The 21,783-nt window shown below is 33.7% G+C and overlaps 7 protein-coding genes across 7 annotated transcripts; 4 read left to right on the top strand and 3 right to left on the bottom strand.

Moving 5' to 3' along the window:
* Positions 1-1,013: 1,013 nt before the first annotated feature.
* RO3G_02108 (uncharacterized protein) lies at positions 1,014-2,929 on the top strand (the record flags this gene model as incomplete). The annotated part of the gene is made up of 7 exons (XM_067656699.1): positions 1,014-1,080; positions 1,133-1,165; positions 1,337-1,460; positions 1,511-1,786; positions 1,854-1,944; positions 2,014-2,602; positions 2,661-2,929. The coding sequence occupies 7 exons, from the start codon at positions 1,014-1,016 to the stop codon at positions 2,927-2,929; spliced, it is 1,449 nt and encodes a 482-aa protein (XP_067512800.1).
* Positions 2,930-3,212: 283 nt separating this feature from the next.
* On the bottom strand, positions 3,213-3,922 carry RO3G_02109 (uncharacterized protein; the record flags this gene model as incomplete). The annotated part of the gene is made up of 4 exons (XM_067656700.1): positions 3,213-3,238; positions 3,295-3,583; positions 3,739-3,783; positions 3,920-3,922. The coding sequence occupies 4 exons, from the start codon at positions 3,920-3,922 to the stop codon at positions 3,213-3,215; spliced, it is 363 nt and encodes a 120-aa protein (XP_067512801.1).
* Positions 3,923-8,653: 4,731 nt separating this feature from the next.
* RO3G_02110 (uncharacterized protein) lies at positions 8,654-10,364 on the top strand (the record flags this gene model as incomplete). The annotated part of the gene is made up of 9 exons (XM_067656701.1): positions 8,654-8,729; positions 8,798-8,891; positions 8,956-9,031; positions 9,144-9,215; positions 9,403-9,517; positions 9,573-9,837; positions 9,891-10,075; positions 10,127-10,266; positions 10,359-10,364. The coding sequence occupies 9 exons, from the start codon at positions 8,654-8,656 to the stop codon at positions 10,362-10,364; spliced, it is 1,029 nt and encodes a 342-aa protein (XP_067512802.1).
* Positions 10,365-10,779: 415 nt separating this feature from the next.
* Positions 10,780-11,845, bottom strand: RO3G_02111 (rRNA 2'-O-methyltransferase fibrillarin; the record flags this gene model as incomplete). The annotated part of the gene is made up of 3 exons (XM_067656702.1): positions 10,780-11,609; positions 11,665-11,724; positions 11,785-11,845. 3 exons carry the CDS (start codon positions 11,843-11,845, stop codon positions 10,780-10,782), a joined length of 951 nt encoding a protein of 316 aa, XP_067512803.1.
* Positions 11,846-12,079: 234 nt separating this feature from the next.
* RO3G_02112 (uncharacterized protein) lies at positions 12,080-12,468 on the top strand (the record flags this gene model as incomplete). The annotated part of the gene is made up of 3 exons (XM_067656703.1): positions 12,080-12,158; positions 12,207-12,262; positions 12,319-12,468. 3 exons carry the CDS (start codon positions 12,080-12,082, stop codon positions 12,466-12,468), a joined length of 285 nt encoding a protein of 94 aa, XP_067512804.1.
* A 365-nt stretch (positions 12,469-12,833) lies between these two features.
* Positions 12,834-16,644, bottom strand: RO3G_02113 (uncharacterized protein; the record flags this gene model as incomplete). Its single annotated transcript, XM_067656704.1, has 5 exons — positions 12,834-12,854; positions 12,897-13,001; positions 13,086-14,948; positions 15,019-15,087; positions 15,139-16,644. The coding sequence occupies 5 exons, from the start codon at positions 16,642-16,644 to the stop codon at positions 12,834-12,836; spliced, it is 3,564 nt and encodes a 1,187-aa protein (XP_067512805.1).
* Positions 16,645-19,858: 3,214 nt separating this feature from the next.
* Positions 19,859-20,906, top strand: RO3G_02114 (uncharacterized protein; the record flags this gene model as incomplete). Its single annotated transcript, XM_067656705.1, has 4 exons — positions 19,859-19,893; positions 19,943-20,013; positions 20,090-20,732; positions 20,783-20,906. 4 exons carry the CDS (start codon positions 19,859-19,861, stop codon positions 20,904-20,906), a joined length of 873 nt encoding a protein of 290 aa, XP_067512806.1.
* Positions 20,907-21,783: the final 877 nt, after the last annotated feature.

Consider the following 21,783-nt stretch of genomic DNA (forward strand, 5'->3'; position numbering starts at 1 on the left):
TACTTTTTTATTGCCCTTGATCCCAAAGAGTGTTTTTTTTTTTGACTCCCCTGCACTCCTTTATAATTTGACATGGGCAATTAAGGTGTATTAAAGACACCACGCGTGCACCTAAGTTTTTATTAATGTAAATAGAAGCGTATGCTTAACAGTACTAGATAAACGCATAAAATTCACGTATGTCTATAATTATTTTGACGGAAAAGTTAAAATATTGCTAAAGCGTAAACTGTTTTATTTTAACTACAAACCAAAGTAAACATTGAAATATCTCGTAAATAAAATAGTAAAATCATCTTTTGCTGATAGATATCCTACTTTATGAAAGGGCATTTTATCATTCATAGTAACTTGAGTATTTTTTTTTAGTTTATGACAACGATATCATGAGCTTTAGATAACAAATAAGCTTGAAGGATGCTCGTTATCCTTTAAATATACGGAGAATACGATTAAAATGGATGAACTGTATTACACAATTTTTGTTTGCATAAAATAAAGTCGTTACACTATTATTATCATTTGATACAATCTTCTTACAGATGAAACTATTAAAAAGCTTTCAGGAAATAGACTTTCTTTTATTGTAACACAAGATGCAAGGGAAATTTTTCTTTTTTGTCGTTATTTAAAGGAGAGAGTCGCTTTTTTTCCTCTTTTTATTCATTGACTATGCTTTATTCTACTTTAATTATAGTAGGTCTACTGTTTATTCAAGCTAATGCGCACGTCATTGATAAGAGACAACAAAAAGATGCAGTCAATACATCAAAATTACCAAAGTTAAAACCATTAGCTTGGGGAGACGTCAATTTCATTCATTCAACTGATACTCATGGTAACAAAAAAATCATAAATTGCACATAGTTACTTGGACTTAATAATTATTTATAGGCTGGCTAGAGGTAAAACAATACAATAGGAAGATAATAATTTAAGGCTTTGAAAAGGGACATGTCCTTCAAGGTTCTTACAATGGTGATCTGGGTGATTTTTATTCTTTTGTTATTCGAATGAAGGAAAAGGCAAAGAAGCTCGGAAAAGACTTATTTATCGTTGATACAGGTGACACACACGATGGTATTCATGGACTTATGCATACAACTTCTCTTTTTATTTATTATTTGTTTAGGTGATGGTTTAAGTGATGTGACCGATCCAAGGGGTAAAGTAACACAAAAGCTTTTAAAAAAAATTCCGTATGATCTCTTAACTATTGGTAAACATTGAATATTTATTGAAAAAGACACTGAGACTAACACGATAAATAGGAAATCATGAGCTTTATGGCATGTATTATCTTGTCTTTTTTTAAAAAAAAATTGTAACTAACTAGTACGGACAGTCAACGAGATTACAATTGATACAGTTGATAACTTTATTCCACATTGGAAAGATCGTTATTTGTGTGCGAATGTTTATCTTAAGGACGTACAAAACAATAAAACTGTACAAATTGGGTATTAAAAAAAGCAGTTCAAATAGAAGCAAGAATTTAATCATTTCATAGCAATAAATACACTTACTTTAAAGGTGAATTCGGAACCCGGGTTCTTGCCTATGGTTTCTTGTTTAATTTCAAGGGAAATGGTGATAAATCAGTTATTACGATGGTAGAAGATGAAATTGCTAAACCTTGGTTTAAGCAGTCTTTGAAAGCACATACCCCTGATATTATTACGCTCATTGGTCATATTGGTATACGTTTTGAAGAAATTCGTACCATCATTAATGCCATTCGTGCTTATTATCCAACAATACCGATTACTGTTTTGGGTGGACACACGTAAGAAAAAAAAAAATGAAAAAAAGAGAAGTACACTTTTGTAGACCAATTTATCTTCTTTTGATAGTCATATTAGAGATTTTGCTGTCTATGATGGTCGTGCAGCAGGAATTGAGTCTGGCAGATACATGGAAACCATTGGTTTTTTCTCTGCTGATGTAAAGCAAAAAAAAAAAAGAAGGCACGTTTATTTTGATTAAGCAATTGATAACTGTTATATATAATAGGGAATATACAAGCCAAATGGTAATATTACCTTTAGTCGACGTTACCTGGACCAAAACAGGGCTAGCTACATTTATCACTCGGTCGGCGGAAAAGCCAAAAAATTCGACACACACGTAGGCAAAAAGATTTCAAAAAAGATATCCAAGCTTCGTAAAAAGCTTCATTTATCCCAACATTTGGGATGTGCACCCAAGACCTACCCGCTCGAATCTGTGCCTGTGACGGATGAGTCAAGTGTCTATCGTTTGATCACTCAAGAGGTCTTACCAAAGACTATAGCAGATACAAATAGAAAGAATGTGCCCTACTTTTTGTATAACTCTGGTGGTGTACGTTATGATATCTATCAAGGTCCATTTACACTCAGTAACATGTACCAACTGTCTCCTTTTGAAGATGCATTTTATCGTATTGACAATGTACCCTTGTCTACTGCTCGCAAGTTGCTGCCCGTTTTGAATCGTGAAGGAGAAATGAAGAAGAGGTCAATTATTCTGTCTCAAGAATTCCATCAATCATTTTATACTCTTGACAGTTCAGTTCAGCTTACACCAGGCTATGTCACAAAAGATGATTATGGAACTGATGGTAAAAAGAGAATTTGCTTTGATATTGACAAATCTAAAACCTCTTTTTTTTACTGCAGGTGATGATACGCTTCATACCCCTATTCCATATTATCCAGCCCCTGCATTTGTTGGTTCTGATTTACCTAAGGATGAAGATGATTCAAGACTGGTTGATATTTATTATCTTGATTTCTTTGATCATCAGTTGAAAGGTGTACTGGCTAATTTGACTGGTCAATCATGGACTTCAAACACAACCATCTCACCTTACACTACCAATACCGTTTGGACTCAATACGTCAAGAACTATTGGAAAGAGTGTCCTGAGAATACACTGTTTTATTAATAAAAAGCCCGGATCGTATCTACAGTCTCTAGTGTTTTTTGTCGTCTAGATTTTTCTTTTTTCTTTAAAAATAATCTCCAAGGATAGTCAATAAGTGACTGCACAGACATGTATCGCGTTTTTTGTCATGTCAAGATCTTTCTTTAATCAAGTCTAAGTCGTCCCAACTGAAGAAAAAAGAAAAGCAACAGAAGCTTTGGAGCGCTGTAATTGTAAAAAGCAAGTATTGGAGAATAATGTACAGATAATTGATGAAATTTATTTCTTTTTATTTTAAAAAAGTTTATTTTTCATCACCAGTGGCACGAGCTATAGGGAATCCATTAGCAACGGAAAAAAAAATCGAAGTTGTTTCTTTCACTTACTGTAGATTATTTGAGCGTGATGACGAGAAATAGGCTTGATTAAACCTTGAGATTCAAGTTCACGAATAGCGATACGAGCCAAGGAACCGTTAAGCTTAAGACGATCAACCAAAACAGATTGGGAAATGAGCTTGTAGGTAGGGACTTCCTTGAACAAACGTTCGTAGGTGGGCTTGTCGAGAATTACCAAGTTGTTGGCCTTGTCCTTGACCTTCTTAGCAGACCACTTCTTCTTGGCCTTCTTTCCACCAGATGATGAGCTAGGCTTAGCAGCAACGTCCTTTTTAGCCTATTATTCAAATTATACATTAATTCCATCCATTCATCTCAAATGTGTAATCATCATTGCCCATATTTCTCTCTCTACATATTGTTTGGTTGTTAAATATATCAAATCCTATCCATCCATTGCTTTAAAATATATTCTGTCAAAAATTGCTTTACTGAAATTTTCAATTCATTGATACTTCTCCAAAATTCATCCATCCACTAATTCGTTATTATAAAATAGATTGTATTTTATGTCATCTATGTATTGTGCTGAATAGTCGAAATTATGCAGAGTAGAGAGAGAGTATATTGAAGCAGGAGAGATGATGATGAACTGTTAGATTGATAAACATACCATATTGGATTAGAGGAGGAAAATAATACATTGTGAGCTTGATCCTTTCTCTTTACCATGTTCGGAGCTCGATATTCTTGTGTCCGATACACTATTGAAGATCCGGACCGGAAATACAATTTAGGTTCTAAATAGCCTTTAGCACGTTATGAACAAGACGCTAGCAAAATTCTGAAAAAATAGAAGTAATACAGCGAAGTAGAAGATGTCTGTAGAGCTTTGATATACTTTTATAAATTACTTTATTGGTGCATTTAAAGAAATTAAGTAGTTAATGCAAATATTTTGGAGGCTAATAAAAAAAAACTAATAGTAATTGATATATGACAGCAAACCAAATATTGCACACTTGATTAGTTCTAATGAAGCATCTTTTCTCATTTTTTACTTATAATAATTATGAGGCAAAATGTAGTACAATAAAGTATGAAAGTGGCCATATAAAATTGATTGTGAATAGTCTAGAATGGGCTATATGATTGTCTTTGATTTTACAAGTTTCCTAATAAGCTTACTGTTATATAAAAAAAGCTTATTTGCAATCAAGATACTTTTTTTTTTTTTTTTTTTTTTTTTTTTTGGCAGCTAAATAAAATGAATCTATAGCTAGGAATATAGCGCTTTTATTGATATGTAAGTGTGTAAACCATCAAAAGAATAATGGCTTCAAGGTCATAATATTTAACAAATTTAATATATACACAAACATCTAGTAGTTAAATAGTACAAGATAACTTTAGAACACTAGGAATATGTTACAACAAATGACAATGCTTTTATATAAAATAGTAGAGTAATGAAAAGTCCATTTTCATCTTTTCTTTATTTTGTCGATTCTGCAATTGAATGAAGAACATGCACTTAGATACAACTGCTAAAGATACAAGTTATGAGCTTGATTCCAGATGTAAGCAACTATATCATAATAGGCTAGTTGATTCAAGTTAAGAGGAAAAATAAATCAGATAGGAACTAGGATGTTTGTATGAATAAGTATATCATTCATTACTAGACCTTCTCACTAATGGTGATTTTATCTTGGTGCGCTGGCTAACTCCAAATGATTACAAACATAACTATCTTCTTCTGTCTCGCCAGAAAGAAGGGCTTTTCTTTTTTCTTCTCGAAAAATAGCATGATAAATCAAAAATATTTTATAAACACTTTTTATTATTACTATCATTATTAAATCATAAAGCGTATCTTCTTCTTCTTTTTTCAACAGTTAATAAACCTATGATAGTAAAGTCAATAATTGAATTTTTATAAAGTAAATATTGATGAGAGAAAGGAATGAATTTCAGCTTTACATACGTCAGCACAAGTCAATCGCCCAGTTTTCTTTTAACTGTAACGATGCCTCTATAACGATGACGACTCTTCCTTTATTATTTGATGCACGTCATTTTTATTCATAAATCCATTCCTTCCTCTCTTTCTCACTCTCTTTTCCCTTCTCCTCCTCTCCTTATAAAAACTAAAAGTAAAATAATACTTACCGTAAGAAAAAAGAGCAATAAAGAGCTACCTACAGCGAATAAAAGATAGAGAAAAAAAAAAAAAAAAGAGAAAAACTTAAAATGAGGGAGTATTTATAGAGCAATCTTACTACTATATACTAAATTTGAACAGTATCCTTCTGTTTTTTCTTTGTCCTTTATTAGCGTCACAGAGATGAACATAAACAGGATATTCCACTGTCACCAGGAAATATTAAACTATATTACTGAACATTCTATGGCTGCGGCAATGGATTGTACTACTGCATGATTTATCTGGAGATTTTCTACTTTACAGAATGTTCAGTAATATAGTTTAATATTTCCTGGTGACAGTGGAATATCCTGTTTATGTTCATCTCTGTGACGCTAATAAAGGACAAAGAAAAAACAGAAGGATACTGTTCAAATTTAGTATATAGTAGTAAGATTGCTCTATAAATACTCCCTCATTTTAAGTTTTTCTCTTTTTTTTTTTTTTTTCTCTATCTTTTATTCGCTGTAGGTAGCTCTTTATTGCTCTTTTTTCTTACGGTAAGTATTATTTTACTTTTAGTTTTTATAAGGAGAGGAGGAGAAGGGAAAAGAGAGTGAGAAAGAGAGGAAGGAATGGATTTATGAATAAAAATGACGTGCATCAAATAATAAAGGAAGAGTCGTCATCGTTATAGAGGCATCGTTACAGTTAAAAGAAAACTGGGCGATTGACTTGTGCTGACGTATGTAAAGCTGAAATTCATTCCTTTCTCTCATCAATATTTACTTTATAAAAATTCAATTATTGACTTTACTATCATAGGTTTATTAACTGTTGAAAAAAGAAGAAGAAGATACGCTTTATGATTTAATAATGATAGTAATAATAAAAAGTGTTTATAAAATATTTTTGATTTATCATGCTATTTTTCGAGAAGAAAAAAGAAAAGCCCTTCTTTCTGGCGAGACAGAAGAAGATAGTTATGTTTGTAATCATTTGGAGTTAGCCAGCGCACCAAGATAAAATCACCATTAGTGAGAAGGTCTAGTAATGAATGATATACTTATTCATACAAGCACTTTAGAAAATCTCTAATTGAAGAAAGAGGATGTATATGCATGTATCTTCTACTATGTTCCTTATTTTTAATTTTCATCAAAGAGTTCCGGTTTAAAGTAAAGCCTGTTATTGGATATTGTATCAAAGACAGATAATACCTTGACAAAGTGAATCATATCATCTGTAAAAAAACTGAAACGTTCAGGCCGTCAAGAATTGACTGGCATTCTATAAGATTTTATTTTTAATCTTGCAAAAATAAGGAACGTATCCTTTCATTAGTTACTATGTCACGGTCCTTGCTGTTGAGTGTTTGTAAAAAACTGTACTGTTGTCATTTACACTAATAACCACAAAGCCAATCCTACGATAACAAAGAATCAGTAGTATTTGTGAAGATAGAAATGATAAAAGTGAAAGCTTGAGTCATTATGATTGAATTATATGTTCATTGAAAAAGGCTCTAGCATTACACTAATCGATATTATATATGGTAAACAACATAGAAATGTCTTTAAAAGCTACATATTAATAAAGACACTACAGATAATACAGACTACACGATGAAATAAAATAAAAGATAAATATCATTCTAGCCTTTAATGAGATATAATGTTTTTAAAGAGTTAAACAGCACCTGAACTTGTATGATTAAAGAAGCTAACCTAAATCATTTGATCGGTCTCAAAATATAGCTGCTCTTTGTCAAAAATTTCTCATAAAATATAGACAAGATAAACAATGTGTCATTTACTGACAACATATCAAATTGAATATAAATGTGTCCTTTCTTCTCCGTGAATATTCTTTCTTTTTTATTCATCAAAGACATGGACAATTGGATAATAGATCAGATCACAAGCTACAAAAAGTGCACATATCCCACCTATTACACAAAGTAAATATTTAAATATGCTTATAATTAACCAGAAAATACTAAGCAGTTCATCGTAGAGAACAACGTCTACCAGAGAAATCTTGCTGTGTCATATCTTAAATGGAATCATTTAGTCTTTTTTCATATTACTGTCAATAAAGATTCAAGCTCCAGAAAGCATGCTTTATTTTAATGTTTTTAATTTGATCATTAAAGTATATTTCCCTTTTTTGATTTTCTATCATTCTATTTGATGAAGGCGTTTGTATGGTCATGTTTATCTTGAAGTTAGAAACACTAAGGTGAGCATAACCACTTATCTGAAGCTCAAGGAAGGGACAGAAATTTTTCGTTCTATATAAAATTCGCTATGAATTGATACAGTAAGAAGATAAAGGTTACAAGTCCTAAGGATTTAGTTCCACTTTTTACATTCTGAGTATCTTATGCCAGATTTTTTTTTTTAAATTGATTTTTATTTGCTGCACGTAGTTATAGTGTGACTATAAAAAGCGGTACTCAACGAAAAAGAAAGTATTTACAAATAGTAATAAAAGGACATTTTTGTAATTTTTCTTCTGTAGATGAACAATAAGAAAACGCCTAGCTTAGATTCTTTCTATCAGCTATTGAAAGGACGAGTATTCTATAATATTGATTATCAATTATGGCTGCTTGATTACATGAGACAAGCAACCTTACCCATTCACCCAAAATTTAGTCTTATTATAAATGAATTTGCAATGAGGTACATTCGAGGAGCATAATTGGATTCCTGATCGTGTATTAATGGGATAATCCAGCACATTTACTATAGATCAAGTAAAAAAGATTCCAGAAGACGTTATTCTTGAAGAGTTTCGCGATTATAATGAAATTACTGCAACACAAACACTTTTGCTTTTCTACGTATTGATTCACAACGATTATTTTATTAGTTGCCGAACCGAACCTAAACACATGGCGCTTGCAGCAAATTCATCTGTAGAACAAACAGGTAAAGCATAAAAAAGAAACCAAATTAACAATATTGACTTCTGAAATTTATAGAGTATTCAGCAGAATTATTAGATCAAATTCCAATTAAGTACATATTAAATCACGTCGAAACTTATCAAGAAGGAGAGGCTTATAAAGCAATATATTCAGATATGCTTGCTGTTTCAGCCAATTTGTTTCCAGAATTATTTGAAGTTTCTAGCTTTTTGATCCAAGAAGGAAAAGAGATGGATATGTTATGGGATACAGAGATGAAAAGGAGGTACTTTGTACGCGCTATTTTCAGTCGAAAAGAAGCTAAAAAGTAACTTAGGAAAGGAAATATGAAAAAGGTGAATCTTGAGCAGTTAGAGTTCATTTTTAGCCAACATGACACCAATCACTCTCATGTGCTTGATGGTAAATTTTTAAGAAGCACCGATAGGATACCATGTCTTGTGTACTGAATAACTTATACAGTTTCTTAGTACTGTCTCAACTAGAATATGCTCCCATCACTGCCATCGAAGGTTACGCAAACTGCATGTTATCAATATTTTTACCACTCTGCTTAGATAGAAAGTAAGAAACGAAATAAATGCAATGTTATATAGCCAATATTTTTTTAACATCTATATTGTTGTAGGCTAGATGTTAGGATAGCGGAGGGCTTTGTTTCTGCATGGGAATCACTTAATAGTATCATACCACATAGCCTATGGGTAATGACAATTAACGGATTGACAGGAGAGTAAAGTACATGGTTTGTTCACTTGGGATTTATTGACATTCCATTAATAATATAGGAATCATACCCTATATGATTTAATACAGGATATTCGAATAGTGTTCAGATGCGATGAACGCGTGTTCAGATCTCAATATATCTTGCCCGTATGGCTGCACGTAAGGCTTTAAAGGTTTTTTAATAACAATAGGATATTTAAATTTATTTTTATTAGGTATTAACCTGTTTGCGCACAACATCTAAACATCGCATATGGAAAAGATATCATTCAGTTTATTCTAAGCAAACCAATGTAAACAACGAGAAGAAGAAAAAATTGTGATTAAAATTGACTTTCATACTTAGCACACTCATTTCAATTCTCGTAATGTATTGGCTTTAACAAATGCTCAGGATACAGCTATGCTTCAACTCCTCCTCGAACTTTGCCTAGAAACACCCACAGATAAGAATAACAAAGGTAATAAAATATAACATAGAAGGAAACCATATAATAAATTGCTTTGTTTTACTAGAATGTTTAGAAAAATCAAGAAGGTTGATTTGTAGTTTTATACACTCTATTTTTATTGATGGTGATCGCGAAATGATCCTTGCCAAAATATTACATTTTCAAACATACTCTACTGAGCTGATTCCTATCGTGGTTGATCTAATACCTTCATTATATATTGTACTTGGCTTTATCCCAGAGTTAACTAGACAACCACAGGTAGATAAGCAAGTGTTTGGTATACTCTTGGCTTGCTATCTTTGTGAAAAATACCCACTGGAAAACTAGTAAGTAAAGCAGATACCGATATTTTTTTATACCAACATAAACACTCTTCAAGTTTGATGACAGCCGAGAAATATGTACTTCCACGTCTAATGAAAATCGCTTTTCCTATCACAAAAGAAGGACATCCTTCACCTACCTGCATGCCTTCTGAAGCTCTTGTTCAAGCTATTCCAGGCTTTGTCCATCTCGCTCGAGCCTTTCCTCACTTTGGTCCACAGATATTACGCGCGTTTGACAGTAAGGATGATAATTGGCGTCTAATAACAAGCTCACTCTTTTTACTTGTAGACATTGCGAAAGGGTTACCTCAGCCAAAAGAGTTTATTGGCCAAGAAAGTAGTAGTAAAATTATTTTGGTACTTCATCTACACAAAGTCTTAAAAGACTCGAGAGACTTGGTACAAGTAGAAGTTGACAAAATGGATCAAGTAAATAAGATAACACTATAATTAAAATTTCATCAGGTTATGATATTACATAAAGTGTCTCTGTTTTCTCTTTTACATGACACAGAGTATAGTCTTAATTATCATCAAAGACGTATTCTTTTAGTTATGAGACAAGCATTAGGCATTATACAGAGCATTCAATAAGGAGAGCACGTGTTACTCATGCTTTTAATAACCTATAAATAAAGTGTACGAACAATGCAAAGTGGCGATGAAGCATTTTGTACGTGGCTACCACTACTGTCCTATTCTATGTTCAGTTAAACACCGAGATGGCAAACTGTTACGATCGGATAAAATATTTGCTAATTCATTACTTCACTACTAACATAAAAAGGAGGCACATCAGTGTTCTCGATCAGAAATGTAGAAAAATTCCACCAAAGAAAAAAGATTTGAAAAAAATTACTGAAATGGTTTTTGATTCAATATTATTTACAGAAAGAATAAAAAAATTTCTAAATAAAGCACACAGCGTACCATCATTTTTTTTTACTTGAAGCGAACATATTTACCAACAACAACGGCGTGATCTCTTTCATAAGGTTCAAGAGTAAGTTGTTCTTGAGGCTTAATTCTTTCTTCTTGAAGTTTCTTCACTTCACGAGCAAATACAGTGGCGGCGTCTACTGTTGAATCGATACAAGAAGCCTTGATAGAAATAACAATGTGTCCTTCGTTCTTTAAGAAGTTGTGAGCGTTTAATGCGATAATACGAGCTTGATCAGGTTGTGCAACATCAGCAAAGATAACATCAACCATGGGGACAAGCATACGGTATTTTTGAGGGTGACGAGCATCTTCAATAATAGGAACAACGTTGGTTCTCTTCTTTGCCATGTTGATCAAATCACGACCAGGACGGTGAGAGAATTCGACAGCATAGACAGCACCTTCAGGTCCAACGACATCGGCAACGTGAGAGACAGAGGTACCAGAGGCAGCACCAAGGTAAAGCACCTTCTTACCAGGTGCAATGTGAATGTGATCAACACCACCAAGAACAGCAGCGGCTAACTTGGATCTGAAAGGATTCCATACACGGTATTCGATCTTTGTACCTTCAGGTCCATCAATAGAAATACGCTTTTCACCGTAAACGGATTCACCGGGAACAAGGTTCTTGGTAACTAAAAGATCTTCCTTTCCACGAGCAACGAAGATACCAGCATGTCTGTGAGGTTCAACAATGACCTTAGCACCACCTCTAGCGCCTCCGGCAGCACCACCACGGCCTCCACGGCCACCTCTGGCACCACCACGAGGTCCTCCACGACCGCCACCACGGGCTCCACCGCCACGACCTCCACCACGGCCACCACCTATTGATATGTTTTAGTTCAAAACTTGAGCGTATTTCCTTTTAGTTCATCTTACCGAAACCACCACGGCCTCCACCACGACCGCCACCACGAGAAGCACCGCCGCGGCCTCCACCTATTTGAAATCAGTTAGATCCAAAGAAAATAAAATTGATGAATGTTGCTTTGTTCTTACCAAATCCACCACGGCCACCACCTCTACCTCCACGGTTACCACCACGTCCTTCAAATCCCATTATTCTATTTTTTTTTTTTAGTGTTGTGTGTGTTGATAAAAAAAAGTTGATGTGCTAATATTTTCTTTCCAGAAAAAAAAAATACAAGCTAATGAAGAGTTGCTAAAAAAAAAAAGAAAAAAAAAAGAGAAAATTTTGAAGTATTGGGTTGATTTAGTGGCTTATAAGTGGCTGAGGCAACTAGCATAAATAAAAAGTTGGAATTGGGTTTTAATTTATTCATTTTATTTCAATATGGCTCAAGGATCATTAAAATTAAAGAAAGGCAAAGACAAGAAAGCAAGAGAGAAGAAGGGGATAACAAAGAAAGGAGGTAAAGTATTATTTGAGTTTATTAAACTTGGTACTTACAGTTTTTTAGCTAGAAAGATTGCACCAAAACAACCTGCTTTAGTAAAAAAGAGAGCCTTAGATAAAGTAAGAATTACTTTATTTGAAGAAACATGATAATTGACACTTTCTTCTCTTTATAGAAATTAACTGCACAAATCAATAATAGCATTGAACGACAGATGTCTGTTAAAGCAAATGCAGTTGGTAAATTAACCATTATGAAGAAGATTGCGGAGGAGAAAGGAGAAGATAAAAAGATTAAGCGCTCAAGCAATGCTCGTTTAACATAAAATATATATCTTTATATATGTGTGTATCATATTTATTATTAAAAAATGTGAGGAGGAAATTTATACAAAACAAAATACTATACAAATGATTGTGCAGCATGAAAGGAATAAAGAAGGAAAGGGAGTGGATCCGTAAGGTTTACTTCTTCTTTGGGTTGCTTTTTTTCTTTTTAATTGCTGAGAGGTTGGCTTCATTGAATATATTATCGAGAACAGCTTCACTGTCCTTTTTACCTATTAATGAGCAAGCATATTGATAACCTTCTCTTGCTTCTTGCATTCTAACCGCTCTATTTGCTCCTTTTATTTTTAGACACTCAGCTAATTTTGTCTTGTCTATCTCTGTGTCGCCAAATTTGGAAATATTATTTGGTAAAATCCAGCCCCTATTGACTTTATGAGTTTTGGTAAATTTATATTACTATTACTATATACCATTTATGATTATCAGGGACCTTAAGGAATTCCACCAAGACATATGTATTAGGTTTTGGTGAAACTAACTTTGATTTTTTTGATGGTTCTTTCAAGAACTAAGATGAAAAAGTTAACAGTAAGTACTATTCATTATGGAAGTTTTACCGTACCCTTGCAGGATGTGAGGGATATCCACTTACTCTGGCCCAAACAACCTCTCCTATTTCAAATTCTTCTAGTGACGCCTGTTCAATCTTTCTTTTTTTGCCAGATCTTTTATATGGTCTGGGTACTTCCTCTACTACCTCTTCACTTCCAGACTTTGCCCCATCTTCATCGTCACTTTCAACATAAACCCAACCTACAGGAGCAGGTTTCGAATTATCTGCCTTGAACTTTTCAACAGGTCGTTCCATGTATGCTACAGAATTGTATAACATTTCAATCTCTTTTGTCATTCGCTTTCGTTTTTTGAGTTCCTCAACAGCTGATGATGGACCATGACTACGTGTGGCTCTCATAGGACCGCGTTCGTATTTTTTATATCTGCTGCTACTACCACTACTACTATTATTCCTTGATCGCTCTTGCTTCACTTGATCTGATGATTCGTTCGACTGTGAAGTTGTGCTTTGCTCTTGGTTGCTACTTAATTCTGATGATGACAATGTTCCAATGGAAATTTCTGGGCTTCTTTCAATCTCCTGGTAGTTTATGTTCTCTGTTAATAATCCATTTGGTAATGGATAATTTGCTTGATATCCCACTGTCCGGTCATCTTTTTGATCTTTTCTTTCCAAGGTTTTCTTCATAGGCTCAGTGGTGGTGCTTTTTGTTGGTAAGTTTCCTATGATATTCAGTTCTTCTTCCTCATTTTCGTCAGTTTCAACCTCTCTTGTTTCTTTTATATTTGTTATATCTTTCTCACGTTCACTCTCTACACTAGACTGGGGTATTATCTTTTGGGGTTGAATGATCTCTTGTAGAGGTTCTTGGGCTTCTTCTGCCACATTGATGATACCTTGATTAAGATTTTGTACTGAAGTCATGGCTTTATATGCTTCATATGCATCTTTGTCCTTCTGTTGCTCAGCTTCAAGTCTCTGTATATCTTCAGGTGTTTGGAATTTCTGCAGTAATGACAAAAAAAGATAGTGGTCTGTTTGTACCATCTTGTCAACAGAGGAACTAGTCTTTACGAGAGAAGGTCCCTCTCGTACTTCAACTACCGACTTAGACATCTTTCTAATAGGTCTCTTGGATAATTTCTTGGTTGTGTTTTCAGCTGATTCTTGTCTAATCCATGCTTCAATGGAAGATTGTTTCGCACCTGTTTCACGAACTGTGTAGTTCTCAGAAGTATCTTGAGTAACCCGCTTTCGTCCTGGTCTGCGAGGGAAAGGTGTGTTCACAGATGTTTCTTCTAGCGATTTGTGGCTTCTATTTGTAAAAAAGCTTCCTCTTGGTTTAGTTGAGACTTCTTTGGACATTATGGGTTCAACTCTTGTTGACGTATTGGCCCCTTCGTTTGCTATTTCAATATACTCTTCCTCTGCCTCGTAATCAAATATAGAAGGATCCAGGGATACGTCCAAAGTGCCTTGGTTTAGTGGATAATTAGCTATTCTTTGTTCAGCTTCTTCCAAAAGTGGTATTGAGGCCTTCTTTAATTTACAAGCAATTCGATAATACTTTGAAGTAGTTGTGTTATAAGTCATACAATTCTCCCATATTAGTTGAATATCTTCTTTAAATTGATCCAGCCGGGTGTATTCATGGCGCTCGAGCTTTTGCTGAATGATAGAAAAGCATATTGGCTTATCAATAATGGATGCATAATCAGGAGCTTCTTCGGGAGTCACTGGATTTGTAAAGAATTCGTTTTCATCAATTTCAATAAGTTGATCCAACACGGGACGAATGACATGCTCGAGAGGGTACAAGATCATTTCTACATATTCTTTTTGTCGTCTTATTCTCTCCAACTTTAAACGCTCTCTTCTTTGAACTTGTTCTGTCAACATACGAACCTTATCCAAATTTTCCCTAAGATCGCTTATAAACTTTTAAAGAATTTCAGTTTAAATTCGAAAATATATTTATATATATATCTGCTTTTTTCTTTGCTCTTACCTCCTTCTTTGCTGATACAAGTTGTTTGTTACCATTAATTTGAGCAATAATATTTGTAACAGCCCAAGGCTATAAAAGGTATTATTAACTTAATCAAATCCAAAAAAAAAAAATTCTTACTTCAAGTTGCAAACGTTTCAATAAAGGCGCGCCTCTTCTTGACTCTCTCTTTAATGACCAATAATGAGCAATCGCAGTTACCAATTGAGACTTTTTCTTGATAGGCGATATTTGAAGACAAGGAATATTATCAACTTTAGCCAAGGTAATATTGGGAGGTATAGGTGCTCCTGTGATATAATGATGCTGGTTTGATCGTAGCACCTTGTTTGAAGGAACATCAAAACTAACTGGTACAATTGCCCTTGTGCTTGGACGACCACGTCCGCGTCCTCGTCCTCTGCCGCGACCGCGCTGTACTGACCTTTCAATCGCACCACTTTGAACTATTTGATATTCATTTTCTTCATTTGACTCTTCATATTCTCTAGGTGTATGTTTATCACAATAAGCGTTGAGAATGATACCACCATTCTGGGTTGTCTGCAGCTTCATTTTCATTGACAATCCTGCTGCCTTAGCGCAAGTGACGTGGAAAGCAGAAAAACAGTGTTTGTTATCGCACTGAATACAGGCGCCTTGTCTCTTCTTACAGATACAGCAAGTAAGTCTCCAACGACCCTTGGGTACCTTATCTACGTAATCGATTGGTTCCATATACACCGTGTTCTTCAAGCGGACTTCAGGAATCCAGATCGCACAAAGCAAGTGAGCCCAGAGGTCGTCTGTTGTCTGTTTAAATGCACCGTCTTTGTTTGGGCAGAATATACAGGATACAGGTTCATTAGGCGCAATCTGGCATTTCTTACAGAGCCACTGTCCCTCTGGAATATAAGGAATACCATAACAATCTTGATGTACAGCGACGTTGCAACCATCACAAAATACGATCGCGTTACTATTTTCAACCTCTGTATCATCACATACAGCACACGCAGAGTCTTCAGGTAAAATCACATCTTCAGTTGAGGGACCTGAGACGCCTTGAATCAAGCAGTACCATTCTTTTTCTAATCTGTCCATAATAGACTCAAACAGGAAAGAAGTGACATCAGTTCTGTGGTCCTTTTTTTTTTCTTGATTGTACATGTCCAACCAGGCTCTGTCCATTTCGTCCATATCGTATTCTACTGTTTCATACAGCTCTTCTTCTGTTGGTTCGTTATAACGTATATAGTGATTTTCAGGTCTGCTATAGCTCGTGTTTAAATTTGAATCACCACGTTCAAGGATCTCTTCAGGCTCACATGTTGTAAAACTAACTTTAGGCAAACGAGAATGATCCACCTGTCTTAAATGATGCGTTTCATATGTCTTTTCCTTGTTTCTCTCTTCTTGTGCCTTTTCCAGCATTTGGTTTTCCTCGAAACTAGGTGGTGGCGTTACAAAGACGGGAGAACCAATCTCTGGTACTTCAGGCTGTACTTTGTGGATGATTAAAGGTTGTTTGATGTCAAGGTCGGGGTATCTTGATTGAGATAAGATTGAGCCATTCGCTTGTTTTTCTTTTTGTAGAATACCGTTTGTTCTTTTTGGTCTGCCTCTTCTATTTTTGTTGGTCGTCATTTTTTATATAAAAAAGGGAAAGAACGAAAAGAAGAGAAAATGGCTTTTATTTTTATGTGTATTTTATTTTTTGGAAAAAAAGATTAATAAAGATTGACTTTTGGTTGTCTTGCTTTTTTAAAGAGAATGGCGTACATTGACTTTTGCATAAGAATTTCGCGCCGCTTAAAAGAAACTGTTTTTTATAGACACAATATTTTCAGCTTGAAAAAGAAAAAGATAGTTTTTTTTTTTTTTTATATATACAAACTGACGGAGTCTTATAAAGTGTAATGAATCATTTTTGAGACAATTTGAGATTTTTATTAGACAAAATAAGGATGATTTCAAAATTATTTATTATTGAATTTTCGTAATAGAAAACTTGCGCAAACAGAAACACATTTGACTTGAATGACCTGGACTACAAGCGCTTAATCGCTAAAAAGTTAATATCTCTTCGCATTATGTATTTACATTGATATGTACCATATGTAAGCTTTTCAGCACTTTTATTTCTCTGAAGCGCGGCTAATTACTTAGAGCTACGATACAATAAGCATAAGGGCAAGGAGTCATATTTCTCAGTATCAGTTACATTTTAAGACCAAAATATACCCTACTGGAAGCGCTTACTCACCTATAACAGTAAATATGGAGAACACAAAATAGTGTCAACTCATTCGCCGTATTGAATATGGATACTATTTATACACATTGAAGAAAAACAAGGTTATTTTTTTAATTACCTCATAGATATGGTCATGGTTTGTAACAAAAAAAACCCTAATTGAACCTCATACACATGTTTATAATTTCAATTACATGAAATATTAACTTTGTGAATATTCAATAAACTCATCAAGTATTATCTAAATTGCTTTTTCTCTTTTTGTTTGTAGATCAAGTGTTTCTTTCGACTCTTGTACTGAAAAGATACAGTATAGATCCATGCATACCGCTTTCTCCAAGAAAAAAAATTGAAAATAAACGCAAATTCTTTGCATTTAAAACGAGAAAGACTTGGTTATTCAATTAAAAAAGTGGCGGTGAAACTACAAGAAAAGATCTAAAAAAATGACACAATCAAGTTGAGCTTTATGATTTATGTTAATATCGACGTCTTTTAGAAAAATGCTTTTAAGCAATATGTATCTTCAGGAGCAGTGGATCATACAATTTATTTCAGATTGCTATTCATTGCCATTGGCAGTGACTTCATAGACTCTCTTGAGTCTTTGCTTTAAATTTTCTTGACAAATTGTTCATTTCAACACTGTAGTTATATTAGTCTTGATGATCTCTAAAGTTAGAAGCGAGCAAGAAAAACGGCTTAAGTATTTGACAAGTTTTTTGTCTTCACTGATTTTTCTTGAGTTAAATTTATACCAACATTTCGGAGCTTTCCTTAAGTACAATATCTAAAAACAAACTTTTCTGCAGTTGAATACTTGTTATGATCGTCTTTAGGCTTACTAAGTAATTTATACCTCTTTCTTCTGCAACCCGATGTTTACAAGGTATATCGGCCCTGAATTTGCTGATTTTGTGAATTGCATTGTTATAGACCGTCTCACTCATAACTCGATTTTCGCTACAATACTTGGTAAAGAAATGTTTCATATTCAACTGAAAGTAATTTTTCTTTAAACAATTCGTCCCACTTTCTGACGTTATGAGCTTAAAAAGGATTTTTTTATGTAAAGCTATCATCCCATTTTATCGAGTACAGAGTTTCTCAAACTCTTTGTTGTTTGAAGTTAAAACTGGAGTAAATAATTTTGTAAACTATGTTAGTCAAATGACCATTTTATTATGGTTAGTTTGCAGTGTAGTAAATACAAGAAAGTAATCTAGCCGTAGACATTGCTTCCACCCACTATTCTAATGAATTTAAAGAAAATGTCAACAAAACAGGCAATAATTATGCCTAATTGCATCCATATTTACCTTTTTTAAACCCTATGAAAGAACAATGAAGAAAATTAATAGCATCCTTTATCAGAAAATGTTTCAACAATAGCAAAACTGGATCTGATGTGGACGACGGTGCGTTCAATATATTTTACAGATGAACTTTACTCTAATTGAGAAATCCAGCGACAGCAAAAACAAAAAATTGCTTGCTATAAAGTATATTTATTATAAAATTGAATAATGCAATATGTTCCCTTTTGTCAGACCATCAAACCCCTCATTATAACTTGACAATAAAACCTTAAGTTTTAACAAGCTTGAAATTAATTATAATTTTTTTATAGAGTAAACGAACTCATATTGAGTCTAAAGAGGTTATATTTATCCTAAGCATCTAATGAAACGCTTTTACACTTCATTGATTGCATTAGCTTATGGCTTTTTCATAGATTTATGAATTTGACCTATAATCCATATACTCTATCTCTTCACTTATGCATGCGCCATGCTTAATCATATTTGACTATTCATATTTCTTTCTCTAAGCATCAATTTTTCTGTTGAAAATTCATGGCTTGTTCTCAATTTTGATGCGCAGCTTTTCATTTAATTGTATTATGCACAAGAAGCTTAAAAACGACGGTTGATCCAAACTATAGTATTGTTGTCAGTATAGACTATTGGATTATGTTTAATTCATTATGTACTTTTGTTTTCTCAAGTTTATAATTCTTTACTTTTTTTGGTAGTACTCAATTCTATTGCAACGGATTTTATTTTGCATCATTCTGCTCATATTTGAAATTCGTACTTTATTTGGTTTTCGCTTGTAAACCTGTCTTTACCGTTATTCAGATCGCACTGTTAATTTAATTTATCAAATATATTGAGAAAACCGAGTACGTTTTTAAGCCTAGCAAATCAGTAAAATAAGTTTGTTCCTGTCAGTTACAAAGAAAAAAATAAAAAGCTTATTTTAAGTGGCGCAAAGTGCTTTATTGTGACTACAATTATGCTCAAAAAAAAAAAAAAATTCAGTACTTTTTTTCTACTTGTCATATAATAGCATGTCTTCTATCTGGGGCGAGTAAATCCAATCACTAATAAAAAAGCATAGGCTAATAATTAATGTACTTATAGGTACGCTTATAGCTCCTGGTGAATCTTTTTCAGTACCTAATGAAGGAGCTCTTCAATTAAGCCACGTATGTCTAATAATTTCCATATTGATCTCCATCTCAAAATTATATAAAAAAGGCTACTTTAGTCAATCAATCTAAACCAGGAAGAACTGTACTTCAAGTGAAAGTAAGAAATAATGCTTATGCATTATGCGTTTTACAAAAAGATTTGGTAAAAATAATATTTGAGCAACTACAAATTTTGTTGACATGCTGTATAGGTCGAAACTCAGAGATTATCACACGTTCTTCTTCCTGAGGATGCTGCAACATTCACAGTGGTTGGAACAAAGTAATGAGCCAAAAATAAGAAAGCAATAGAATATGATTTATTAACATAATGGAAAAAAGCGCTATACAAATTGTAGGAAATTTAATAAAGATGAGTCAACCAGAATTTGATGAAGAGGAGGAACAAGATGAAGATTATCTTCAATATCTTACATTAATGCGACCAGAGCATGTATCTTCAAGTGATAATGACGATCAAGAAGAAAACGAACAAGATTCTGAAGAAGACAGTGAAGACGAAGATTATGTTCCAGAGGACGATCAACTCAATAAAGAAATTAAACGCGCTGTCAGATTTAGTTTATTAGACAGTATATCGGATGAGGATGATAGTGAGGATGATAGTGATTATATGGATATAAATGATGATGATGATGATGATGATGACAATGATGACAATATTTATGATGATGAGGATGATGATGAGGATGAGGAAGAAGAAGATGATGATGATGATGAAAGAGAGACAATAACAGGGCAACCTAGATATGCAAATTATCTTAGCGACCTTTTGGGACCCGACTTACCTGATGAAGACGAGGATGATGAGTTTGAACAAATGTCAGACGACTATGGAACTTTGGCATTTAGAGATCCAACTGATAATGATCTCTTGGGTGGATTTGAACTACGTCACTTTAATCTTGTACCAAATTATCCTGGGTTTGAAGAGGTTAATTTGAGAGAGCAAGAAGAAACAGTAGAAGATACTCTTTTACAGTAAATATTTATTCGTTTTCTTTGTTTTATACTGACTTTTTCATTTGTAGTGATAATATTGCTAAGGGCCTCATTAATGCATTACTTAATAGTGGGGATGAAATCCAAATGAAGCAAGGTAGAGATTTATTAAAAAAGCTAAAGAAGCAATGTAAAGCTAGAAAAAACATGTAAATAAAAACTCGTTTGCATATTTTATAAACTCTTAAAACAACGAACTTTTTTTTTTTTTTTTTTTTTTTTTTTGTAAATCAAAAAATAATGAAAAAATAGTAAAAACAAAAATATTGCAATTTCTTTTTCTACATGTCCTTTGAAATATATACAGTAAATGTCTAAGAATATTAAATCAATTACTCCAAGGTTCAATTGAACGCATAAAAATAAAAACTACATAAATGTCCGCCTGGACCAGGACAATGCGTTAGGAAGTTAATGCTAAGAAAGACTCCTTTGGGATCAAGGATAAAAAATGTAAAAGGGAAAGAGATGTGTAGAGCCATCAAAGAAAAGTTAGAGGAATTGACTTGACCATGTAGAATGCTTCTGACCATGTGAATGCTTGGTAGGAATTGGCTTGTGTTGGTGCAGCTGGTTTAATGCTTACAGTATTGAGCATATAATAGGCCATCCTCTTGACCAGGATAGGGCAACTCTAGAAGAAATCAAAGAATATAGCGAGAGCCTATTCATAATTAATGAAAATGGTTTTTTTTTTATAGTTTCTGAAATAAATAAGCGTCGGTACTAGTAAGGCAGTCGATAGCATGGTTCTTTGAAAAGGGCTTTAAGATGCTTGGTGTATGGTCTAGGCTTACCAATAGGTATTCAGACTAATATCCATTATATACAGCGACTACGTTCTGCATTGAATATAAGTAGCTACACGATGGGAACCAAAGTCACAAATCGGCGATAGCTAGAAAGTAATTTAAAGTTCCTGCTCTGCTGATATTTATCCAGTTTTTTGTTGCAGGAGATGACTTTTACTATCCTTGAATATACGAGTATCAAGGTCATCGATGGTAGATGAAACCATATTCCAGATTGA

Source organism: Rhizopus delemar, genomic scaffold (genome assembly GCF_000149305.1).
Source record: "Rhizopus delemar RA 99-880 supercont3.1 genomic scaffold, whole genome shotgun sequence".
Classification (NCBI taxonomy): domain Eukaryota; kingdom Fungi; phylum Mucoromycota; class Mucoromycetes; order Mucorales; family Rhizopodaceae; genus Rhizopus; species Rhizopus delemar.